The sequence below is a fragment of the Somniosus microcephalus genome, chromosome 17 (assembly GCF_052327205.1).
Source record: "Somniosus microcephalus isolate GS21.2 chromosome 17, FLI_Smic_1.0, whole genome shotgun sequence".
NCBI classification, from domain to species: Eukaryota; Metazoa; Chordata; class Chondrichthyes; order Squaliformes; family Somniosidae; genus Somniosus; species Somniosus microcephalus.
This window is the reverse complement of record NC_141003.1, coordinates 33,621,424-33,641,582: the sequence shown is the minus strand read 5'-3', so window position 1 is coordinate 33,641,582 and position 20,159 is coordinate 33,621,424. Positions and strand designations below refer to the sequence as shown.

Here is a 20,159-nt window from a genome sequence, read left to right as displayed (position 1 = left end):
TCCAACAACACTCAAGAAATTCGACACCATTGAGGACAAAGCAGCCCAACTGATTGGCACCCCATCCGCCACCTTAAACATTCACTCCCTCCACCACCGGTGTACCGTGGCTGCAGTGTGTACCATCTACAAGATGCACTGCAGCAACTCGCCAAGGCTCCTTCGGCAGCACCTCCCAAACCCGCGACCTCTTCCACCTAGAAGGACAAGGGCGGCAGGCGCATGGGAACACCACCACCTCCACGTTCCCTTCAAAGTCACACACCATCCTGACTTGGAGGTATATCGCCGATTCTTCATTGTCGTTGGGTCAAACTCCTGGAACTCCCTACCTAACAGCACTGTGGGAGTACCTTCACCACATAGACTGCAGTGGTTCAAGAAAGCAGCACCTGCTCAAGGGCAATTAGGGATGGGCAATAAATGCTGGCCTTGCCAGCGACGCCCACATCCCATAAAACACATTTTTAAATAGGGAGGTTGGAGATGGGGTGTGTATTCGGAAGAAGGGGTTGATGATGGCAGATTTGAAGGGGAGGGGGACAGTACCCGAGGAGAGGGAACCGTCAACAATATCAGCTAACATGGGGGCTAGGAAGGGAAGTTGGGTAGTCAGCAGTTTGGTGGGAATAAGGTCGAGGGAGCATGAGGTGGGTCTCATGAAAGTATGCTAGGAAAGAGTAGCATTTGCAACAAAACTTCCAGGAGATAAAACCCAATGTTATGGGTTGAATTATACTTCCTGAATTGTTTTCAAGTATTTATACACAAGGTTTACTGTATTTTGATAAATAAAAGGTGAATCTACCTTTATGGTTGTATCCTTAAAAACAGCTAGCTTTCCATCTGCTGTCCCCACCAACAGGAAGTTTTCTTCTTTGCTAGGAAAAATGCAAAAATGTTTTGATAAATGTATAAATCATGGTTCCTTTTCCTAAATATCTGTTGTTTCAACAAGTCTATAATTATTGCTTGCACTTCAAAAATGTGTTTATCTATTCAGTAGCAATTTTTTGAGTGAGAAGCTTGCCGGGCCACTTCAAAAGGGCATTAGGAGTCAACCACATATTGTGGGGCAGGAGTCACATGTCAGCCGATGGGCCAGATCATAGAAACATAGGAGCAGGAGTAGGCCATTCGGCCCTTCGAGCCTGCTCCGCCATTCAATATGATCACGGCTGATCCTCTATCTCAATACCATATTCCCCCTCTGCGTCTAGAAATCTATCTATCTCCTTCTTAAACAGGCCTCCACAGCCTTCTGTGGTAGAGAATTCCATAGGTTCACCACCCTGAGTGACGAAATTTCTCCTCATCTCAGTCCTAAATGTCCTACCCCGTATCCTGAGACTGTGACCCCTCGTTCTAGACCCCCCAGCCAGGGGAAAACATCCTCCCTGCATCCAGTCTGTCCAGCCCGGTCAGAATTTTATACGTTTCAATGAGATCCCCTCTCATTCTTCTAAACTCTAGTGAATACAGGCCTAGTTGACCCAATCTCTCCTCATACGACAGACCTGCCATCCCAGTAATCAGTCTGGTGAACCTACGCTGCACTCCCTTTATGGCAAGTATATCCTTTCTTAGGTAAGGAGACCAAAACTGCACACAGTACGCCAGGTGTGGTCTCACCAAGGCCCTGTATAACTGTCGTAAGACATCCTTGCTCCTGTACTCAAATCCTCTTGCAATGAAGGCCAACATACCATTTGCCTTCCTAACTACTTGCTGCACCTGCATGTTTGCTTTCAGTGACTGGTGTACAAGGACACCCAGGTCCTTTTGTACATCAGCATTTCCCAATCTATCACCATTTAAATAATACTCGGCCTCTGTTTTTCCTACCAAAGTGGATAACTTCACATTTATCCATGTTATACTGCATCTGCCATGTATTTGCCCACTCATTCAACTTGTTTAAATCGCCTTGAAGCCTCTTTGCATCCTCCTCACAGCTCACAATCCCACCTAGTTTCGTGCTGTCAGCAAACTTGGAAATATTACATTTGGTTCCCTCATCCAAATCATTGATATATATTGTGTATAGCTGGGGCCCCAAGCACTGATCCCTGCGGTACCCCACTAGTCACCACCTGCCACCCCGAAAGAGACCCATTTATTCCTACGCTCTGTTTCCTGTCTGTTGACTAATTTTCAATCCATGCCAGTATATTACCCCCAATCCCATGTGCTTTAATTTTGCACACTAACCTCTTATGTGGGACTTTATCAAAGGCCTTCTGAAAATCCAAATACACCACATCCACTGGTTCTCCCTGATCTATTCTACCAGTTACATCCTCAAAAAACTCCAGTAGGTTTGTCAAACACGAATTCCCTTTCATAAATTCATGTTGACTTTGTCTAATCCCATTGATATTTTCTAAGTGTCTTGTTATCACATCCTTTATAATAGATTCTAGCATTTTCCCTACTACTGATGTTAGGCTAACTGGTCTGTAGTTCCCCATTTTCTCTCTCCCTCCTTTTTTAAATAGTGGGGTTACATTTGCTTTCACAAAATGACATTAGTGAATAAGCTGGGTTTTAATGACAATCCGGCAGCTTTGATGGAAGCATCTAGGGATGGGAAATAAATGCTGGCCTTGCTAGTGACGCTCACATCCCAAGAACGAAAAAAAAAGCCCTATCCCTGTTAGTGGCATTTATCAAGTCGAGTAAGCCATGGGGACTAGACGCAAGATGTATGTGCACCTAAGTCACACACATCCTATACCCTGTTTTTTTTCTAACTACAGTGAAACCTGTATATTAGGGACACCTAAGGGACTTGCATCAGGTGGCCTTATTTTCAAAGTGGTCATGCTATTACAGTAAGCTGGATTGGCTGCATCTCCTGAAGCATTCTTTTTTTTAAATCTCTCACCTGAGATCACGTTTAATTTTAGAGTCCTGCCAACAGGATGTGATTTCAGTTCTTGTTTTGTTGGGTTTCCCAGTTCATTGCCATCCCAGAGTCCTTTTCCATTGAGGGAGAGATGTCCTGATCCTGGGATCTGCTACATTGGCAGCCTGCAGAGCGAGGTGGGTGCTGTAGGGCACTCTGCAAGAGCACTCCAGCTAGTGCCTGGCAGATCCCAGCCAAATTCGGGGTTTGTGGGGGGGGGGGGGGGGAGAATTAATTTCCTGCAGACCCAGATCAGGGGCCCCTCCCTCCATGTGTTGCAGCTGCTAATGTTCGAAATGCTGAGGAGTGGCTGGGGGCTATTAGCAGCTCATCAGTACCTGACGTACTGGTGGACTGAGATTTGATCCTCAAACCGCAGGTTTAGTTTTTCCCGCTTGCGCGTTTTGGGTTGGGTTGTGTGTGTTCGGCTCGTCACGCCCGTTGCTCGCATTCTGACCAGAACTTTCCTCTCGCGCAGCCGCTTTCACAATCTGCACCTATGCTCCACTGTTCTGCACTTAGTTTTAAATTAGAAACATGTGGTGAAAGATCCCATGGTCTAATAGCCCTCATTTAAGAACCTTCCTCCTCCCTTCCCCCTTTAGTTCTTCCACTTTACTGGCTGCTCCTCTCAGTGCTGCTCCCACTCCATGTTGTTGTTCCTGGCTCTGCAAAGATTCACGGTGGCCAACCCCACGCCCACTTGAGCCCCAGTCTCCCAACTCCTAGTCCCATTCTCTTCCCTTTTTCCTGCGCTCCCTGAAACCTCATTCCCCAGTCTTCATCTCTTCCCCCACCGATTTCCAGAGATGACCCCCCCCCCGACCATGAATGTGGAGATGCCCCCCAGATTTCAGAGATCCCGAAAATTCTGGTACCACCCTATATCCGGACGATCACCTGAATGTCAGCACCCATGATTCTTGACTCTCCAGCCCCTCCTGACTGCGCGCCAATGGTTGCGGCTCTCTATGGCAGTGGTCGGGTAACATTACCGAGCCGGGGAGGAGGGCGGGGGCGGTAGGATTCGCACTGTGGTGGGAAATTTAATCTAATGATCGGTACGTAAATAATCTAGAGGCAGCACTCTGAAGACCCAAGTTCTATTTCATGAGAGTGCAGTGCAGTTCCTGACTTTTGTGGAATGGGGAGTTCTTTACCCACCATCCATAACGGCAGAGAAATCTTCTATCCCTGGGATAGAGCTGTGCAAGCATTCAATCCCAGTGATAAAGGGGTTTCTCCTCCGCTATGGACATTGGGTAAAAAAATCTCCACTACACAAAAGCCATTTTTTTCACCCGTCGTCACCTCGCACTTACCTGCGTGTCTGGTGTTTTCAGTTGCAAATGGAGTTGGTGATTTGAAGGCTGTCTGTAGTTTGTAATTTGCCTCTGTCCGTGGTTTCAAGGGGCAGTTTGTATCTAATATAATGTACGTTATTTGGGATTGTCAACAAGTGTCTGTCTGTTGTTTGCAGGTGTCTGTTTATACAGGTTTTACTGTATATTCAATTGAGTTTCAATGACTGAGAAGTGGTAGACCACTGACAGCTGCATAATTTTAGGGGATCAGGCTATAACTTCTCATTAAAAAATAATTGCCATCCACACTTTACTAAATAGTGTTGAGAGATTATTTGCTGATCCAGCTGCAATCTCCTCCAGCTAGACTGTTATCTTTAATGACTCCTATGGAAGACACAGCAAACTAAATGTAGATTTGAATGAACACCCAGACATCAATCTATCCTGCTATAATCATAACAAAACCAATAAACAGGAAACTGAAAAAAAGCTATAAGTTTAGTTTACACATTGAAATCCTAGATTTTGATCGATATAGCGCCTGGATAGGAAAAAACACCACAGTACTGTAAATCAATCAAGTTATTTAGCATTTAAAAAAATATCAATGCTATATGTATAACACTAGAAGCTGCTTAAATACATGCTTACCTATGTTTGGAATGATAGGTGAAGAACAAACAGGTAATAGAATCAGACATCTTCCGAAGTTGATGAACAGATTTTACATGCTCTGTGCTGACTACCCACAAATGTCCAGACTGAGTGCCAGCAACAACCCAGTTAACTTGTTCACCAATCACAGATACCAGTGCCAGGGACAAAATGCAGTTATCATCAATGTCCTAGACAAGGATTTAGAATAAAAGGCATATTAAATGACTGGTGATCTGGGGGAAGCAAAAGTGAATTTTATTTTATTCATTGCTATACCAGATAAGCATTTCTGTCGCTTAAAAACATTAACAGCATTACTTTTCTTACCCCTAAGCCTAGAGCAGCAAGTTGTAACAGTTTGAGGGAATTAATGTTGTGCTCACCAAGGTGAGGGATGTCTGTATTCGGTGAAATGCTTTCTCATGATTTGATACTCAGCATCAGCATGATGCCCGATGTGCAATAATTAAATTGTGACGTGACAGATAAAACGTGTTCTTGATGCAACATATATTTTTTTCATATATACACATGATAGATAGATAAAGAGGCATTTGCTGTTAAGCTCAACCTATCTACCTTTTGTATTAGTTTTTTGTCTGGCTGCTTAGCGCCTGGTTGGATTTTTGTTTCTCCCTCTTGTGGCTTGTTGCCGTTTCTCCCTCTCCCACAATTTGTTCTTTCCCTGTGCACTAATAGAATTTTTCCCTTCCCCTTACATATTTCCCCCATTTATTCACATTAATGAAATGCAATACTGTTTAGCAATCTTGTTAAACTAACATTAAGTTTATTTTTGAAATCTGTTAATATTTGATGTTTAAAAAAATAAGAATGTAACATCTGGTAGAGATACACATTTGCATATCAGTGAGTTAAACCAGAGCCTGGGTCTACTAATGAATGGTAAACCACAAAAATCCACTGTGCCAGTGGGTGCTACCAATGATATTCATCAATTTGTGGTTAGATTACAGACATGAAAATACTGTTCATTTTGAAGATTCATTTTGGTAGAATGTTACAAGGGGACCAGAAGGCAAAACATGGAGAAAAAAAAGTGTACATCAAGAGCAGAATGGGTTGCTAAATTCCACTTGGAGTTGAGCTTTGTTTCAAGGTGCCACAAAGAAAAGATTGCTTGTCTAATGTTCATGGAGGTCAGAGCCAAAATCAATGTGCCTCAGCATCAGTAAGTTAGTCTTGACACATGTATGGTAGGATTGCAAGGCAGAAGGATATCAATAAAATTACAAGCCACTTCAGCTGGGGTTATTGTTTCAGTTTGCAACAGGTAGTCAACAGAGTATCCGGCAAAAATATAGCATGAGTCAATCAATATTTCCCACATACATGTACCACTGATAGATCCCTTCTTGGGGAACTCAACCAATGCCAAAGCCCACAATTGCCAGCCCCTCCTCCCCCCTTCCAGGACAAAAAGGCTTTCCTCTAGTGCCAACTGTCAAAGATATGAAGGATAAATACCGAGGGGATGATTTTGCCGGCGCTCAGGGGTCGGGTTTGGAAGCAGGACTGCTGGCAAAAATCAAAAAGATTGGCAGCGGGTCCTGAACCCGCTTCCAATCAATTTTCCCAGGAGTCGGGTCTCCGATTTGCACAGAGACCCGACTCCTAGCAGCGGGAAGAGGATTATAGCCACTTAACAGCTTGTTAACAGTCAGTTAACAGGCAGTTAAGGGGCTTTTTCCAATTTTGACACTTCTACTGCGGGAAACCCGGCCAGGATAAGTGTGGCGTGCTGTGGGTCTACTAGAATAGTATTGTCAAAGGACTGTCCATGATCCTTGCTCATGGGTCTTATGTGAGATAGAGTAGTGTTGTCACCTGGTGTCTCAAGTCACAAGTGAGCAAGAGCAGATGGTGTTGACAGGAACAGCAGTGGAGACTCCTCGCCAGAAGGCGCAGGATGCTACACGCTCTGCTGAGCTGCATGCAGACACTGAGCGTCAGGGGCCATTGAGAAACAGGGTGATCCTGAAGGTGCAGCAAGAAATGCAGGAGGCTCTGGCGGGTTTTGCAGCCGCGATGTGTGCAAATGTGCAGACAATGGAGGAGTCCATCTCCAACATGAGCGCGACCATGTTGCAGGCGATGGCGACGGTATACTCTTCCATGGAAAGGATGGCCACCTGCATGGTGCAGCTAATGCGCCACGCACATGAGCACATGCTAGCTATGGAGAACAGATGGCACAGGCTCATAGACCTCCTGTCCAGAAGGGATCTAAATGTAGACTTGGGTCCTCATGGCCCCACTGATATGCAACAAGGTGCTCTCCAGCTCCTTGCTAGCAGAGAAGTGCGGGTGGCCATGAGGGGGATGCTGGTGAGAGGGGACATGGAAGTGGGGCCTCCTCTCAAAGCGCTCACACTTCTCCCCACCGTCAGTCAGAGCCCCAGATGCTTCCTCGGATCGCGATGGCCAAGTCTGCCCCTGCATATTCGCAGGAGGAGCCTGACTTTGGCAGGGCCATCAGAGGCTCCAAAACTCAGGACACCCACTAAAAATGTCTGCGCAGTCGTAGCAGGGAAGTGAGCAGCCTGCCTCTACCTCTGCTGAAGTCACAGGAGTTGCACCTCGCAGAAGCATGCATAAAAGAAAAATGACACAGAAGGGTAAGCACATGGGTGTTTAAAGAAGTGTTATTGTTAAGGTTCCATTACTGTTATGACACCTATAAAAGTATTTATTTTCACCAATTTCCGGTCATGTCCATTTTTGTCTGCTATTTGGAAGTGGCTTTGTGAGATGGAGTGAATGCGGAGACCTAACCTTACCTCCAGCAATGGGGGTTGGCGTGAAAGGAATGGCTTGGTCATTGTAGGGATGCTTTATGGTGTTGTTGGGAGAGGGGGGGGGGGGGGGGGGGGGCGACTTGGAAAGGCATGTGGCAGCCAAACGGGTGCAATGCAGGAATTTAAGTAAATCTGGTCATGATGGGGCCATACCAGGCCTCCCAGGCAGCAATGTGCTCCGGCGCTGCTGGCATCTGTACCTCAGGTACCTCCTGCTCCTCAGTATTTGTAGGGAAATAGTGTTAGGGAAATTGATGGGATTGAAGGCCGATAAATCCCCAGGGCCTGATAATCTACATCCTAGGGTACTGAAGGAAGTGGCCCTAGAAATAGTAGATGCATTGTTGATCATCTTCCAACATTCGATGGAATCTGGAACAGTACCCATGGATTGGAGGGTAGCTAATGTTACCCCACTATTCAAAAAAGGTGGTAGAGGGAAAATGGGGAATTACAGACCGGTAAGCCTGACATCGGTAGTGGGGAAAATGCTAGAGTCCATTATAAAAGATGTAATAGCAGAGCACTTGGAAAACAGTGACAGGATCGGACAAAGTCAACACGGATTTACAAAAGGTAAATCGTGCTTGACTAATCTACTGGAATTTTTTGAAAATGTAACTGGTAAAAGAGATAAGGGAGAACCAGTGGATGTGGTGTATTTGGACTTTCAGAAGGCTTTCGATAAGGTCCCACATAAGAGATTAGCGTGTAAAGTTAAGGCACATGGGATTGGGGGCAAGGTATTGACTTGGATAGAGAACTGGTTGGCAGACAGAAAGCAAAGAGTTGGAATAAACGGGTCTTTTTCCGAGTGGCAGGCAGTGACTAGAGGGGTACCGCAGGGATCGGTCTTTGGACCCCAGCTATTCACAATATATATTAATGATCTAGACAAGGGAACTAGATGTAATATCTCCAAATTTGCAGACAACACAAAGTTGGGTGGGCGTGTGTGCTGTGAGGAGGATGCCGAGAAACTCCAGGATGATTTGGACAGGTTGGGTGATTGGGCAAAAGCATGGCAGATGCAATATAACGTGGATAAATGTGAGGTTATCCACTTTGGTGGCAAAAACAGGAAGGCAGATTATTATCTGAATGGCAATAGATTGGGAGAAGGGGAAGTGCAACGAGACCTGGGTGTCCTTGTGCACCAGTCGCTGAAGGTAAGCATGCAGGTGCAGCAGGCAGTTAAGAAGGCAAATGGCATGTTGGCCTTCGTAGCGAGAGGGTTTGAGTACAGGAACAAGGATGTCTTGCTGCAGTTGTACAGGACCTTGGTGAGACTACACCTTGAGTATTGTGTGCAGTTTTGGTCGCCTTATCTGAGGAAGGATGTTCTTGCCATGGAAGGAGTTCAGCGAAGATTCACCAGGCTGATACCTGGGATGGCAGGAATGACGTATGAGGAGAGATTGGGTCGATTGGGCTTGTACTCGCTGGAGTTTAGAAGAATGAGAGGGGATCTCATTGAAACTTATAAAATTCTGACAGGACTGGACAGACTAGATGCAGGAAGGATGTTCCTGATGGTCGGGGAGTCCAGAACCAGGGGTCACAGTTTAAGGGATAGGCCATTTAGGACAGAAATGAGGAGAAACTGCTTCACCCAGAGAGTGGTGAACCTGTGGAATTCTCTACCACAGAAGGCAGTAGAGGCCAATACATTAAATATATTCAAGAAGGAGTTGGATATATTTCTTAAGGCTAAAGGGATCAAGGGGTATGGGGAGAAAGCAGGGACCGGGTACTGAATTTGGATGATCAGCCATGATCGCATTGAATGGTGGAGCAGGCTCAAGGGGCCGAATGGCCTACTCCTGCTCCTATCTTCTATGTTTCCTCCTCGTCTTCCAGCTGATGCTCCTCCTCCACCACCTCTGAAGAGACTGTGCACTCGGCGCCTTGTTCCTTGTTACTGCAAATGACGATGATTCTGGAGTCGCTGGCAGGAGTGTTCTGAAGCGCTCCTCCAGATCTGTAAAGGCATCTGAAGTGCATCGTCAGCATGCCTATTGTTTGCTCTATGACACATCTGGTGGACATGTGGCTTTCATTATAGCAGTCCTGAGCCTCATTGCTTGGCCTCCTCAAGGGTGTCATGAGCCACGACTTCAGTGGATAGCCCTTGTTTCCAAGCAGCCAGCCGCTAAGTGTGTTTAGCGGTGCGAAGAGCTGAGGGAGGGTGGACTGGCGCAGGACGAAAGAGTCATGACAACTGCCAGGGAATTTGGCGCACACATGCATGATGATTTTCCTATGGTTGCAGACAAGCTGCACACTGAGGGAGTGGAAGCCCTTGCGGTTCAGAAACAATCCTGGGTGATGTGTGGGTGCCCTGATGGCCACGTGTGCAGTTCATGGTGCCCTTCACCCATGGGAAGTCAGCTACAGCGGCAAAGCCGAGTGCACACTCAGTAACACTGGCTTCATCAGTGGCAAAGTTCACATAATTGGCTGCCTTGTTACACATGGCATCGGTGACCTGTATGATGCATCTGTGGGTAGCCGACTGCGAGATAGCACAAATATCTGCTGCAGATCCCTGGAAGGAGCCCGAGGCGAAGAAATTGAGGGCACTGGTGACTTTGACAGCCACAGGCAAGGTGTGTCCACCAGATCCTCTGGGCTGCAGGTCTTCTTCCAGCATGCTGCAAATGTCTGTGATGACCTGGCACGATAGCCCGAGCCTCCTTTGGTACTGCTGCTCAGTCACGTAGAGGAAGCTCATCCTCTGCCTGTATACCCCGTGTTGGGGGTAGTGCCTCCGGCATGGTGCAGCCCTATGCTGATGCCCTCTCTCCTGTGAAGCATCAGGTCATTGAGGAGAAGGTTGGTGGTGTTGTTGTTGCTGCTGCTGCTGGTGTGCCTGCTACTGCTGGTGCTCATCTTGGTCCGATTTTAAGAACCAAGGTGAGATAGTATAAGCGGCACCCAACCTGATGTAATAGATGGCAGGTCAAGTAGCGATCAGAGGACCAATCTGTCAATGTTGTGATCGTTACTAGCAATGTGGTGAAAGTGGCTTCTGAAGTGGCAGAAAAGATGTGCAAACTCTAGACAACTAAATCTGTGCTCCAAATGGAGTCAGCAAGGGCCTTTCCCATAAGCAAGTAAGCAGGTGTCATTTGGGAGTATTTACTGAGATTTCCACGCACTGCATTAATGACGTCGATCAATGGCCACTGAGCTTCCACCTCAAGTTGACAGACGAGGTTCCTGAGCTGCGTGATTCCCGTGGCAATCCAGTGAAATTCAAACGGTCCGGTTAAAATCCCTGTTATGGGTCTCACAAGGATTTTAATGAGATTAATTGGTCACCCACCTCTGCCATTCGGGTCTGTGGCGCGCTGGCAAACGCGCCCGAGTTAAAGGCGCGAGGAGGCGGAATAACGGCGTGGTCCCGACGCGCTCCCATTTTCTGCAACTTTTACTGCCAACCCGCTTCCAAACCTGCACATGGCAGTGGGAAAATTCCAGCCATTGGCCCCGATTTTCGGCTTGTGTGGGAAATGGTCGGGTTTCCCCGAATGTGGGGTTTCTGACACACAAAAAAGTGTCAGCCAGCTCCACGCAATTTTCCCTCAATTGGCCAATTAATTCCCAGCATGTGGGAAGCCTTGCTAATTGTCCAATTCGAGTCAGAAATCCCCACAGTATGATGTCATCATTCGTGGTGCTTTCAAGGTCCATAGCAAGCACTGCATCCTCTGAAGGCTTCCAAACGAACCATACAGGATGGCAGAGGAGCCTGCAGCAGCTGTGGCCAGTGCCAGACCCCGAGCTGCCTTCAAATTCGATGAGGCTTCACTGCAGGCATTATTGGATGGGGTTAGGGCCCACAGGGAGGTCCTCTTCCTTAGGTCAAAGAGGAAGAGGCCTCCCACTGAGACCAATGCTGCACGGATGCAGGTGTCAGCAGATGCCAACTCGCTGGGAGTCACCAGAAGAACCTTGGCATTACATCTCTAACTCCCCCACGGTACCATCCAGAGCCCCCATCCTCACTGTGGAGGAGGAAGAGGCTGTGCAGCCAGACTCCTCAGAGGAAGCTCCACCCTCTGAGGGCACAGCGTCAGCTGAAGTAAGCGCACCCAGCACCAGCACAGACACTCACACCTCGGGGGGACCTTCGGGACATAGAGTAGTGTTGTCACCTGGTGTTTCACAGCTCATAAGTGAGCCTCAGCAGATTCTGGAGACAGGGACAGCAGTGGAGAGTCCTCGTCGGAGGGCGCAGGGCTCTGCCAGCTCAGCTCAGCTGCGCTGCATGTCGACCCTCTGCCTCTGGGTCCATCCGCAAGAGAAGAGGTGATGGATCTCCATGCACAGATGCAGGAGTCTCTGGCAGGTTTTGTCTCCAGGGTCGCTGCGAGTGTGGAGCGAATGGAGGAGTCCATAGCGACCATGAGCAGAGCCTTTGTGGAGTCATTGGCGCATGAACGCATCACCATGGAAAGGTTGGCAACCTCCATGGAGGAGATAACTCGCCAGGGTACAGAAAACATGGTGAGTGCTCATAAGAGAATGACATCTCTTGAGGAGCGTTGGCCATCTGTTGAGCAGAGAAACCAGATCTTCATGGAAGTCCTTCCGAGTAGGACTGCCAGTGCAGAAACGGGTCCCCATGGCCCCCTAAAGCGCAGCAAGGTGCTCTCAAGCCACTTCCAAGCGCTGGCCCCTTCTGGCCTGTGCAGCTTCAGGTGAGTGAGCAGCAGCCTGGTGCTCCTGGTGCTCATCCTGCTGTTCCTGGTTCTGCTGCTGCCACCTCTGCTGCTGGAGATCCTGTAATGGCAAGAAGGGAAAGAAAAAAAGGCATCCCATGCTTCTCACAGATGCCTCCGCTGAGGAAGCGCTGAGTGAGGGTGGTGAGAGGGGCTTCCCAGGAGATAGCATTGGAGAAGTGTGTGAGGCTCCAACCTTCCACAGCTGTGCCTAAGCCTTGAAGAAGTAGCCCCAAACCTGCAACAACAAGGTCCTTCAACATACAAGTGCTGTCCCTTTAAATCGCAGCTTCTCTGATTGACCTGCAGCTGACAAGCCGGCAAGCTTCACGCCAGGTCTCATCAGCGGGGTTCCCCGCAGGCATGTTTGATGTGGGGAAAGCCCCAAAGTCACAACGGCCCCGGAAAATCTTCTTCAACAAGGTAATTATTGGTCATTAGTGTGCCGACGACCAGTCCCGCCAGCGGCGGCCGGGACTGAAGTGGGTCGCGGGAAACAGCAGTCCGAAAGTCGGACGGGGTGGGGAATCAGGCGGGGGGGTCCCGACCCGCTTTTTCGGCGATTTTCGGCCCCCGGCCGCCTGAAAAGCCGCCCAACGGCGGCCAGAAAATTGACCCCATTGTGTCTCAAAGCCAGAGTATCAGCCAAAAACTGAAAATAAAACGCTTAGCAAACTTACAATGCCCATTCCCCATTAAAAAGTACTTGCAGACACAAATTAAACTCGTAATATAACCAGTTAAACTTTGAAAGACTTGGGCCGAGAAATTGGGCACCTTAGCGCCGGTCATTAAGGCTGGTTTTGAGGAAAAAATGGCGGCCACCTCACTTCCGTTCACTTCCAGCAGGGAACACGGCAGCCACCGTATTGGGCAGGTCGGCAGGACCGCCGTTGCCTGCCCTTGCCTCAAATATTTTAATGATCAACACTGTGATGTCAATTGGCGTGCAACGCCAAATTGATGCAAGATGTGCGATTTTGGATGTCGCTGTTCCTTTTAACGCCCTCTCCAAAGCACGCCTGTGCGTCCAGCCGCTGCTAGTGCGTATCTGACCCGGGAGAAAGTGAAGGAGATCTATAGATCTCTCAATCTTCTATTACTATGCAGAATATGTGCAGCCCCACCGAACACAGGCTCTGTGACAGGTTTGCATTCTCAACTGATTACTGTTTCAAATAATTTTAACATTGTTTGCACTAGATGGTGTCATCAGGAATTTTATGATGAATTCAAGTATTTGTAACCTCAAACTGCTAAAATGATTCCACCCAAATTACAGTCATTTAATCAGTTAATGAAGACTTTTTTAATGAATAATTGTGTACTCGACAAATTTGCTGGCTAACTATTTGAGAGTTGAATTAAACATAGATTTCAGCTAAACTGCAGGTTGCATTGTTTAAAATCTGACAGCTTAGTGTATTTGTAAGCTTTGATTTATCTTGCATATACCCGTGTGTGTTTTCAATTCTCTGTCGATCTATAAAACACGAGAAACATAACCAGAAACATTCCACTTCAGTTTCATAAATCTCGATGTGCTGCATGATCAGCAAAGATAGTTTAGACCCGACCTTCGGCCTCCTGCTGAGGCAACGTGTTCCACGCTAGGCTGTGCGCTGCAATCATTCAATTTAGCAGGCAGCACCTAAATAACGGTGCTGCCTGCGATCTTTTTACAGGTGTGAGCAAACCTCACCCCATGGTGGCACCGCCTGTTGTCAGGCCTCATCGGATTTCTAGGCCAAAAAAGATGCAAAAGCAGAACTAGGCCCATTATGCAGTGAATTGAGGGATATATTATTTGGTTTGTGTGGTTATTGTGATAGTAAAAAGTGTTTAAAAGGACATGTGATCTCCCCAGTTAGATGGCTCCCTATTGAGTAGTATGTCAAGGATAAACAAATTTTCCCAAAATTGAAGTAGCATTGAACTTTAAGCTCTGCTCAATCTGAGCTCCACTTCCCCACCACCTTTGCTTTTTATTCACTTAATTTTTTGGTGTTAGTGTCAAAATACAAGTCTGCCGTGAGCTATGCACATATAGGGCTGAATTTTGCCAGCGCTCAATGTGTGGGTTTGGAGGCGGGTCCGCTGTCAAAAATGAAATGATTAACAGCGGGTTGGGAACCCGCTGCAAACTCGCCTCCATGTAAGTTTCCAAAGTGTCAGGTCTGCAATTTCAGAACAGACCTGACGCCAAGTGGCGGGGGAGGCATTTAAGATACTTAACTGCTTGTTAAGTGCTTTTTACTACTATTTTGCCAGCCTTTTTCTATTTTACCACATTTTTAACGAGGTTCATGTCGTGTGGAGATCACGTCCGGTAAGTAGGTCGGGTTCTCTATGTCTCCTCATTGCTGTGAATAGGTGACAGCTGCTAAAGTCATATGAAAGCCACCATTTCACAGCTGGTCACTTTCCAACGTCAGGAGCTTGAGCCTTCAGGACTTGGAAGACACTTTGGAGCTGTATGCAGTTTGGAAGTGTTTGGAGTAAACTCTCTATCCACTGTCACCTCCTTGGAGTAAGCTCAACTTCAGCTGCCATTTATTCCAGCAACATCAGTGCCCTTGAAAAAAATCTCACATCGGTCCTCTGAATCCCTCCACGATCAGCCCCAACACCAACATCACCAGGCACACCAACAACGCCAACCTTCTCCGCAATCACCTGATGCCGCACAGAACACAGGGCATCAGCACGTGACAACATTGCTGCCTGGGAGGCCAGCGATGGCATCACCATGGCCAGATTTACTTCACTTGATGCTGAACACCCTGGCTGCCACATGATGTGCCAGGCTGACACCACCCCACATCATCACCATAAGTGCCTACCCTTGTGTGTTGTTAGTTGGTATGATTGCATTAGGATGAGAGTGAGTGTGAGGGGTAGCTAGTGAGATGGGGAAGTGATAATGTAGAGAGGGATGGGTGGAGGTGCAAGTTAAATTGGTGTGAGTAAGGATGTGCAGGAGTAGGGTAGGGAAGGCAGAGTGATGGGGATGTGATGAGTGGTACAGCAGGATGAGGTTGAGTGTGGCTTTGCAGTAAAGTTTCGTGATCTACTGAGATCATTGAAAGGTTTGCGCCACTGCAGCCTGGTCCTCCTGACGACATCCCTGTTTGTGCCCACCTGTGCAATGTGCAACCAGGCTGCATTGGTGTCCTGGCGAGGTCTCTTCCACCCTTGGAAGGGAGGAGAACCTCCCTGCGTGCTGTGACTCCCTCCATAAACATATGGAGGGAGTCATGCGAGAGCCTGGGAGCAGCCGTGCACCTTTGTGCAGTGCTTGTCAGTGTTTGCAGCACCTCAATGCTGCAGAAGAGACAGCACAACTGTCAAAATGAATGCGGCCATGGTCCCTTTAAGGAAATCGGCTGATGACGCGACGTAATCAGACCCGCTTCATTTTAATTGGCTGGGAACCCCACAGGACGGGCTTAACAAGCCCTATTAACGGAAAATCCTTTTTACAGAGCGGCTGCAGCCGGGAACAGGACCAGAACCCACCAAACACCTCTCCCGCCGCGATCCCGCTTCCGCTGGTGAAATCGCGGCCATAGCTTTCAACAAGATGTCATTGACGGTCAAGACCATTTGAAATAGTTTGTGTGTCACCTACTCACAAACTTGCCTTTCTAAATACTAAACAGATTGAAAGACAGCAGACTCAAGCAGCTTCAAAACATTTTTTAAAAATTAAAAAAACAAGAGCAAAGTAAAGGAATGACATAATTTTCAAAGTCTCTTTAACCTAGGACAATAAATATTCTACCCAGATCTACCATTTCCTTACTAAGCAAAGCTCCTTATTGGAATTGCAATTTATTTCTAGTGAAACGTTAGATTTTCTCCTGTACACATACCACGAGAACTTGCCCATCGGTATCCAGCTCTAAAGAGGAGAGCTGTGCCTTGTTTCCTTTTCCACTGCCAATCCAGACACTAGGCTTTCTGCAAATTGGGTTGGTAGCTACCATGCACTCTGCTGTGAGATTACTGGGTACGGTCATCCTTCTCTTCAAACAAAGTAACTCCACTGAGTCCAGAGTCTCATACACCTGTAGAAAAAAAAAATGTATAAGAATACCACTCAGAAGAGAGAGTATTATTTAATCTTTTGGGCTCCATTTACAATGAACATGCTCAAATTTCTGCACATTGTTACCCCAATATAATTTTACCCCAAAATACATGTAAATGTGTCTATTCAATAAAATCATATTAGATTTAAAAAATCATTTTTTACAGCTCTATTATACTGGTGACCTCACCATTTCGCATCACAATCGAGCGATGGAAATTATCCTTTTCATTTTACCCATACATCTCTACAATTATTTAAGATAATTTCCCCTCCTGCTTGTCCTAAATCATTCTTTATTTTTTTGCAAGATCCATCAGCAGCACCTAACAACAATTTTAAACAAATATCCTAAAAAGATGGAATTCATACACCTGGAGCTTGGGTCACAGAAGAATTTTAAAGAAACTATGACACCAAATAAAAATAAGGCTTGTAGTGAAAGACCGAATAAGATTGACACCTTAGTGTTTATGATTGAGCTGTTTGCCACAACCACCTATTTATTCACACCAGCTCAGATAGATCAAATCATTTGTTGAAGTACAGATAACCGCAGCCATCTTAAATTCAAGAGAAAAGTTTCCACTTTTCCACCTGACATGTTATGATCCTTGACCCCGTCACCTGCATGTTAAATATTTACTCTGACCTCAGGAAAATTATTCAGTCACTGCTGCTGGTCTTTCCGTTGAGGAGTTGGCCATCCTGTTATTTTTTTCTTCTGCTCATTTAAGAAGATTTTCCAAGGTTTCTTTTGTTGTTAGTTGTTAAATAACAATTTTAAACACCACATTCAAAATCCAGATTCCATCTTCATTAAAAGTCAGCACTCTTGCTCACACATAAATTTGGTTAAAGGTACTTTGAACCAGATGTGAATGAAATGTGTCTAAATGTCTACTGTAGTTGAAGTTGTATCAAAACTGCCCAAACATAGATGATGTATAATTGTCGTCCTCTGCATGCCTTTGTCTCTACAGGTTGTCAAGATTGTTGGTATTGTTCATCCGATTACCTTTATCTGACAGACAGGCCTTGAAAGGAATTATGAGTATAAAAAGAAACAGCACATATCATGTATTTGCAGTTTGATTTATTTTGTACAGTTCATGGGGAAGAATTAGGCCCCATAAACTTGTGTTTACATAATCCGTACAAATACTACATACTGTTTTTGCTGAGGACTGAATGCTAACTTCGTTTTGAAAAAATATTTCATCTCAAGTTCTGTAAGAAGGGTCTCATCTACTTGGTTTGTTTAATTAACGTCTTGCGAACCATTCAGACTTTTTTTTTGCTATTCAATATTGCCTATACTGCTTGCTTCATTAAATAATTCGATTCGAGAATCAGCCTGTTTAATAGTTTAGAGAACCATGAAAAATGCCTGGTGTGGCTGATATTATCTATCTTCTAAAGTGACGCAAGGTGTAATAGAATCTTAAGTATTATCCAGTTGCGTTTACAATAAAAGGGAGAACAATTCACGTAAATTAAATCCATAACGTTATGTTTCATGTCATAGGGAAAATGATACATTTTCTGTTGAGAATGAGGAAAAAGTTCTACCTGCCCACAACTGACTCTCAACAAGTAACCAGGTAAACTGCTATGCTAAAGGTAAATTTGTATCAATAGAATGCTAGAAGCCATTTGGGTTGTTATTGCACTTTCAAACATTAGAATAATTGTTTAATGCAACATAATTACACAGTGGACTTCACAATGCCAAGCTTGAAAAAGATCAAGAATGAGAAAAACACAAAGAATCTGGACAAAACCAGAGGAGAAAAAGGGGAAAGTGGAAAATCTAAAGAAGATTGTAAGTAAAAAAAGAGACCTAGGAAACCAACAAAAAAAGTCTGATAGTTCCAAAGGTTTTGGAGTTCACCAGATGTAGATGACATTGAATAAAATCTGTGGTTTTGGCAGCAGTAACTATGAAAATGTAATGCTTTCTCCTCAGAGAGCCCGAATCTCTCTTTTGTGCTTTACTCTTAAAATAAATGAACTGCTTTATACACAAATCAGTTTCCTTCAGTTCCTCACTACTGGCCCCACTTGGATCACTGCTTAATTCCATGATTTAAGAACATAAAATCCTGAGTGAGAAAAGTCCATTTGGCACATCATGCCCACTCTATCCAGAGCCCATGTGTGATTATACATGCTTTCCCACCATCTGCTGATGTGACCAGGAGTGGATTTCTAGATATATAAATACAAGTATATGCACTCAAGCACAAAATTCCCTCTTGCCATGAGTGCTGCCAGCTGTGAGTTGCATTGTATAGCTAACAGTCTCAGAGCAGTCACTGCTGTATCAATTTTATATAAAGTGAACTACACTTTACATAAATGTATCCATATTGGACAAATTTTCATCCAACTTCCATTTGCTGACCAACATACATTATTATTGGGTAGATTATTTTGGTGCCTGTGCTTAAAGCTTACTTTTCAACCATTTTATAATCTTACCTGAGAAGCTGTAGGCCTGTCCTCGGGGTTTTGTTTCAGACAATCATCAATTAAATTCTGGATACCAGGCCATGGGGAACAGTTAAATTCTTTGACTGGATCTAAAAAGGTGTGAACACTGATTAAGAGCCAAACATTTAATAGTATTTAGCGTCATACTCAGATAAGTGATGGCTGTAAAAAGTCCACCTCTTACAAAGGCCATAAAAAATATACGGTTGGATTTTGCAGCAGTAACAAACAGCAATCCTTGAATCATAAGGGGGAAAAAAAAACCAAGTCATCCATTCTAAATCAGGTAGAATGATGAGAAACATAATTCCATTACATAGAAAATTCACTGCACAAAATTCCCCGGCTCTCAATGTTTCAACTTACATGTAAAATATAAAATCAAAGCACACTGTTGTCCTCAATCAAACTGGATCTTCTTGCATGGGACCCAAACATGGCGTGGAAACAGAAACTCAAGCAATGTTCACAAAAATGTAAAAATGGGTGCGAAAAAGTGTTTTGTTTTAATGCCCAAAACTGACAAGAGTAGTAGTTGTGTACACAGCTATCAATGTGTCATTGTAAATTAAAACTAAATGAACCATTTATAAATTCCACACTATGAACATGGGTTCAACTCCACAGGAAGGGCAATACATCTACTAAGGGTCACCCATCTCCACCCTTCACGATCATCATAGCCAGAAAAGCTCTGTGCTGCTAATCTGGAAAAGAACTTTGTTGGTGAATGGCACTCATTGTGGGAGTAGGAAATGGCTTCTTTCCTGGTTCTGGATGCTGATCTTACCAATCCGAAGTGATAAATAATTATACATTAAAAATAGTAACATTCCAATACAAAATGCAGTGAAAACTCCTATGTCAACTTGGTCCTACGGATAATGCTATTATAAAAGTGCCCACATTTACCCTGCAATATCTTTTACACCTGTTGGTAATACTGAGATTAGGGTTTCCAATGTTAAATTTCTCAAACTTTAATAACATCATAATGTCTTATCTCAGGAACAAACCAGGAGAAAGCGGTGCCTGTTTGGCAATAAAGAAATCATGCCAGTGCAGGGAGGCATCTCTTCCATTTAAAAAAAAAAAATTTTTTATAAAAAGGCCTCTTCAAACTTGAAATAGCAGAACCTGTTCACTGTTTGA

At 45.3% G+C, this 20,159-nt stretch overlaps 1 protein-coding gene across 2 annotated transcripts in view; it reads right to left on the bottom strand.

Annotated features, from left to right (window-relative positions):
• lrrk2 (leucine-rich repeat kinase 2) overlaps positions 1-20,159 on the bottom strand; it is a 304,627-nt gene that overhangs the window by 14,634 nt on the left and 269,834 nt on the right. For both annotated transcript variants that reach the window (XM_086010172.1, XM_086010173.1), the window contains 4 exons: positions 18,996-19,096; positions 16,294-16,488; positions 4,867-5,060; positions 809-881 (listed from right to left, as the gene is read on the bottom strand). In XM_086010172.1, coding sequence (XP_085866298.1) covers positions 809-881; positions 4,867-5,060; positions 16,294-16,488; positions 18,996-19,096 — 563 coding nt within the window. The remainder of the gene's footprint in view (positions 1-808; positions 882-4,866; positions 5,061-16,293; positions 16,489-18,995; positions 19,097-20,159) is intronic.